At 42.8% G+C, this 6,394-nt stretch overlaps 1 protein-coding gene across 1 annotated transcript; it reads right to left on the reverse strand.

The window, feature by feature from the left end:
• Nucleotides 1-585: 585 nt before the first annotated feature.
• Nucleotides 586-4,862, reverse strand: COX19 (cytochrome c oxidase assembly factor COX19). The gene is made up of 3 exons (XM_070955092.1): nt 4,697-4,862; nt 2,994-3,105; nt 586-997 (listed from the first exon to the last, which is right to left on the reverse strand). Exons 1-3 carry the CDS (start codon nt 4,773-4,775, stop codon nt 895-897), a joined length of 294 nt encoding a protein of 97 aa, XP_070811193.1. The 5' UTR covers nt 4,776-4,862; the 3' UTR covers nt 586-894.
• Between the last annotated feature and the right edge of the window lie 1,532 nt (nt 4,863-6,394).

Here is a 6,394-nt window from a genome sequence, read left to right on the forward strand (position 1 = left end):
TTGGCGATTCTTCTGACAAAGTCAAGGGGGAAAGCCAGATTTACTTAATAGCCCTGCTACTAACTTAATACCGTGTTTCCCTGAAAACAAGACACTGTCTTATATTTTTTTTAAACCCCGAAATAAGCGCTTGGCAACGGAAATTTTGGGCTCCACTGTTGTCATAATTTGAGAATGCATTGTGTATTTATCTCTCAAAGGGCTGTGCAGTTTCACCAATGGAGACTTTCTTCAATACAGGTTGTCCTCGTTTAGTGGCCACAATTGGGACCAGCGACTCGGGTCATTAAGTGAATCCGCAACTGTGCTTACGATCTTCCTTCGGCTTTCCTCTCTTCTGCTGAACTGGGAAGATTAACCACGGAGGGATTGGTTGCAAATGCACTTTTTCACCAAGCGGCTGTTCCATCACTGTGAACAGCCGCTAACCAAGTCAGTCGTTAAATGAGGACTGCCTATATATACAAACACACTCATACACATCCTGCTGTAGCCAGAATCCTGCACGGCTCATTCCTCACGTGAGGACAGAGAAAAAAAAAAGGGCTAAATCTTGAATAAAAACTCAATTCAGAGTACAAAAACTTAACAGCACAACTTCTGATTTTAATGTTCTTAATATCAGTTTCAACACAAGTCCAAACATTCTATTAAAAGGCATTGCAATCTTCTTTCCTTTTTTTTTTTAAAGGAAAAACCATCCCAAAACGACTGAAACAGCTGGAAAACAAACCTCACCGTCCTTTCGGAGTGAATGCCTTCAAATCTGCCATTTGCTGAATTTCTGTGACCTTTTTCGAGAATAACTTTCTCTTAAAACGAAACGCAAACGAGGCCACATACAATATATATATATGTATATATGGCTGCAGATTCTGGGCTGAGAATTGAGGGTCAGGAGGGGTTTTGTTGCACTGTTTCAGGCTGGTCTTCGGGTTTCTCTTCCTTTAGGTCTTTAAACCCCAGTTTTTCCAGTGGCTCTTTGGCCATCAGTTCCCTTGAAGAAATCAAACAAGATTGAATAAATCGTTAAAGGCTTCAAAGCAGCACAATGAGCCATGTTCATTTCCATTGTTGAATAATTTAGTCTCTCTAAAAGCAATCACACACACACACACACACGCCCCAAAGGATTATATCGAGTGCTCTCTCTGTGTATCTGTACGTGTATTAAATTAACGATAAATTCTAGAACAGATACAGAAGGCTCTTGCACATGGTACAGGATGAAAATTTAAGCTTCCTTCGAATCCCAGCACTTACTTTTAATTAGTACATTTCTGTTTCTTCTGTAAATAAAAATATACAGTTGGCAGACAGTGATTCTTGCCAAGAGAGTCAACCTTTTCTTAAAGCAATGTTCACTTTTTACATTATTATTATTATTATTATTATTATTATTATTATTATTATTTAATCTTTAGTGAGATTCACAGCCTTTGAGGCTGGTTAATAGCTCAGCAGCTCGAGTCCTAACCTATCATTATTATTATTATTATTATTATTATTATTATTATTATTATTATTATTATTATTTAATCTTTAGTGAGATTCACAGCCTTTGAGGCTAGTTAATAGCTCAGCAGCTCGAGTCCTAACCAATTATTATTATTATTATTATTATTATTATTATTATTATTATTTAATCTTTAGTGAGATTCACAGCCTTTGAGGCTGGTTAATAGCTCAGCAGCTCGAGTCCTAACCTATCATTATTATTATTATTATTATTATTATTATTATTATTATTATTATTTAATCTTTAGTGAGATTCACAGCCTTTGAGGCTAGTTAATAGCTCAGCAGCTCGAGTCCTAACCAATTATTATTATTATTATTATTATTATTATTATTATTATTACTATTACTATTACTATTATTATACTTTATTCATTAAACATGAAACTCAGTGAACTGAACATTCAAAAATGCTTCACAAATACCATTGACTGGTGCTAATGGTTGATCCGGGTTGCTGCCAGCGTCCTAGGGATCAACCAAGTACCTTCTTAAGACGTACGATGTTCCGAGTAGCGCAGTTTTTTTGCAGTTCCGCTGGTGTTATCGCAGGAAGCTGCAATTTGTTTTGTAAAATTCTTGGACATGGTACCAAGTACCCCAATGACAATGGGTATCACTGCTTCATCCATAGCCATGTAGATTATTATTATTATCTCTTTTATTCAACTCAAGTCAACTGAATATTTAAAAATGTGTCACAAAAACAATTGACTGGTGCTAATGGCTGATACGGGTTGCTGCCAGCATCTTAGGTATCAACCAAGGATCTTCTTAAAATATGATTCTTGACGAATGTATCTTTTCTTTAACGTACACTGAGAGCGTATGCACCAAGACAAATTCCTTGTGTGTCCAGTCACACTTGGCCAATAAAGAATTCTATTCTATTCTTTGATGTTCCGAGTAGCGCAGTTTTTTGCAGTTCCGCTGGTGTTATAGCAGGAAACTGCAAAAAAAAAAAAAAAAAAATTGTGTTCTGTTGTGTTGTATTGTGTGTTGTGTGGTGTGTTGTGTTGAGTTGTGGTTTGTTTTGTTGGTTTGTTTTATTAAATGTGCGTGCCGGTACAACTCACAGTAACTCTGGGCCACTTGGAGAAGGAGTAGCTTTATTCCCACAGAATGAAAAAAAAGTTCGTATGTGTGTGTGTATATGTGTGTGTGTGTCCTTCCTGTCTTGAGATTGCACAGATCAGAGATGTCTGAAGAGCTAATTTAGCCAATCCGGAATCTTGGAGAGAGCGCCAAACAGGGATGGGTTCTACTTAACCTTTACTACCAGTTCGTAGCGGGGCCGTGTGGGCGTGCGAGCTTTGTTCACGCGTTCTTCGGCACATGCGCAGAAGCTTCCTGATGATGTCAGGGTCAGTGGGCGGAGCCTCCTGCCGATTTTACTACCGGTTCTATAGAACCGGTGCGAACCGGGGGCAACCCACCACTGGAGCCAAACCTCCGTTAACCTCAGCAGTTCTCACCTCTCCATTCGGCATTCGAGATATTCTTTCGACTCCTGTCTGCACAACCCGTTCTCAAAGTTATTTGCCTGCAGACACTTCATGAATTTTTCTTTGAAAAGCGTACATTCTCCTGTACAAAAAAAAAAAAAACACAAAAAACACAAAACCTCAGCCTTTTTTTGTTCGTTTAGAAGAAAAAGTAAAAGACGCCTGGAATTAAGAACACCCCAAAAGAATACAGGTAAAAGTAAAGGTTCCCCTCGCACCTATGTGCTAGTCGTTCCCGACTCTAGGGAATGACTAGCTCATCTCCGTTTCAAAGCCGAAGAGCCAGCGCTGTCTGAAGACGTCTCCGTGGCCATGTGGCCGGCATGACTCAACGCCAAAGGCGCACGGAACGCTGTTCCCTTCCCTCCAAAGGTGGTCCCTATTTTCCTACTTGCATATTTTTTAATGTGCTTTCGAACTGCTAGGTTGGCAGAAGCTGGGACAAGTCACGGGAGCTCACCCCGTTATGCGGCACTCGGGATTCGAACCGCTGAACTGCCGACCTTTTGATCGACAAGCTCAGCGTCTTAGCCACTGAGCCACCGCATCCCAAAAAATAGCATATGCCAAAGACAGGATGAGGAGTCTGGAAAAAGGATGAAAATTCTAGGAGAGATGAAAAGAAGGACTAGGGGAGACATGATAGCAGTATTCCAGTATCTCAGGGGCTGCCCCAAAGAAGAAGGAGTCAAGCTATTCTCCAAAGCACCTGAGGGCAGGACAAGAAGCAATGGATGGAAACCAAACAAGGAGAGAAGCAACTTAGAACTAAGGAGGAATTTCCTGACAATTACAACAATTAATCAGCGGAACTACTCGCCTCTTGAAGTTGTGAATGCTCCAACACTGGAAGTCTTTAAGAAGATGTTGGATAATCATTTGTCTGAAGTAGAGTAGGGTTTCCCACCTGAGCAGGGGGTTGGACTAAAAGACCTCCAAGGTCCCTTCCGACTCTGTTATTCTATTTCACAAACTATGGCTTACTAAAGATACCAAACTACATCGTAGCTCATCCCGAGATGCGAATCCTTCTTTTTGACACAACTGAGCCCAAAATTTTATGTTGCTCAAGTGAGAAAATTTGTGAAGTGAGTTTTGCCCCATTTTACGACTTTTCTTGCCACATCCGCTAAGTGAATCACTGCGGCGGTTAAATTAGTGACCCGGTTGTTAAGTGAATCTGGCTTCCCCCATGGACTTTTGCTTATCCGAAGGTCGCAAAAGGGGATTGATTGCACGACTGCCGGACACTGCGATCGTCATAAATATGAGTCCGTTGCCAAACCGTCCGAATTTTGATCACATGACAACAAAGGATGCTGCGATGGTCGCTAAGTGTGGACAAACAGCCGTTAAGTCACTTTTTTCAGCGCCGCTCTAACTTCGAACCGTCACTAAGCAAAACGGTTGTAAGTCGAGGACTAGTATTTTTCAAACTTGGCCCCTTTAAACGTGCGTGGACTTCAACTCCCAGAATTCCCCAGCCAACATGGCTGACTGGGGAATTCTGGGAGTTGAAGTCCTCCCGCCTTAAAGCCGCTGAGAAACTCCTGCGTTAAGAGAGCGAAGGCGGCGACGCTCTAGTTTTGCCATCTCTATGGTGGGAGTTCTTATCGCCGGGAGTCTCTGTGGAAGGAAGAGAGCCGCGCATGCGCACTTTCCCCTCCCCTCACCGAAATGATCCAAGGGGAAGGCGCCCTTGTCCGGCGCCCTCGGCTTGAAGCTTTTCGACCCGAAAACCATGGTAGACATGACGGCGACGGACGAACCGACGGGCCGAGGCCCGAACGCTGCCTTACGATCGCGGTTCTCCCCCACTTCCGGAATGAGGGAGCCCAGCCCAGGCCTGGCAGCGGAGCGCCGAACCAAGCCAGGCCAGACCAAAAGAGGAGAAAGCCGAGCGAATCGAGCGGGAAACGCTCAGCCCCGCCCCTTTCGAACGCTGGCGGGCGGCTGATGAGCGATCGGGCGCCACGTGCTCAGAGATGCTGGTTTCTCGGATGATGGGTTGCAGCCAAAAAAAAGAAACCACAATGGGGCGGGGACGGAGAAGCCAAGATGCTCGTATAAAGCCTTGCACCCGTCGCCCAAAGGAGTCTGTCGGGCAAAGATGGGCTTTTCCTGGAAGGAAGCTTTTTTCTTTTTGCAACAAGCCACAATGAACAGGGTTTCTCCCCCCCCCCCCCCATTTCCTAACATTCTAGGTTTCAGATCTAAATGTGAGCAGGACAAGGGCTGGGATGCCCTGTCCAGATGTTGGACCTGGGAAGAGGGTGTCATTTTCATTAAAAGGGTGGCACCCTTTTAAATCTCCTCCCTTGGATTCTTCAGTGTTGGTTCCAATATTGGGTGCCTTTATCTATCTATCTATCTATCTATCTATCTATCTATCTATCTATCTGTCTATCATCTATCTATCTATCTATCTATCTATCATCTATCTATCTATCTATCTCCATCCATTGTCTGTCTGTCTGTCTATGTATCCATCCATCCATCTCTATCTACATCCATCCATCATCTATTGTCTGTCCATCCATCCATCCATCATCTGTCTATCCATCCATCCATCATCTCTATCTCCATCCATCCATTATCTGTCTGTCTATATCCATCCATCCATCCATCATCTATCTATAGCCATCCATCCATCATCCGTCTACCTATCTATATCATCCATCCATCATCTATCCATCCATCCATCATTTCTATACCCATCCATCATCCGTCTATCCATCCATCCATCATCTCTATATCCATCCATCCTTCATCCCTATCTCCATCCATCCATTATCTGTCTGTCTATATCCATCCATCCATCCATCCATCCATCCATCATCTCTATCTATCTATCCATCCATCCATCATCTATCTGTCTATCCATCCCATCGTCTGTCTATCTATCCATCATCTGTCTATCCATTCATCCATCCATCCATCATCTGTATCTATCCATCCATCCATCATCTGTCTATATCGATACATCCACCCGTCATCTGTCTGTCCGTCTATCTTCATCATCATCATTATCTGTGGAATTGGGATCGTAGAAACACCCAGGAGCATAGAAGAGTTCAGAGGCAGATGCATAAATAAATGTCTTAAACGTATTTATTCATATGATAAATCATATTAACTATGTACAACAGAGATCAAGTCTCATGAGGAACAAACATGAAAAGAGAGAGATGGAGAGAGCGAGGTGGAAAAGGTTGGAGGGGGTTTTATACTCAGGGTAAGCCCCTCCTTTCCACATAGGGATGGAGACACTCTCTGCCTCCACTGGTGTCTATATGACACGTGTGCCAATGGCTTGCAAATACTTGACATTATCCTACCTATATCTATCCTATTCTATCATTGATAATCTC

The sequence above is a fragment of the Pituophis catenifer genome, unplaced genomic scaffold (assembly GCF_029215685.1).
Source record: "Pituophis catenifer annectens isolate HBS135680 unplaced genomic scaffold, rPitCat1.0.hap2 SCAF_16, whole genome shotgun sequence".
Taxonomy (NCBI): Eukaryota; Metazoa; Chordata; class Lepidosauria; order Squamata; family Colubridae; genus Pituophis; species Pituophis catenifer.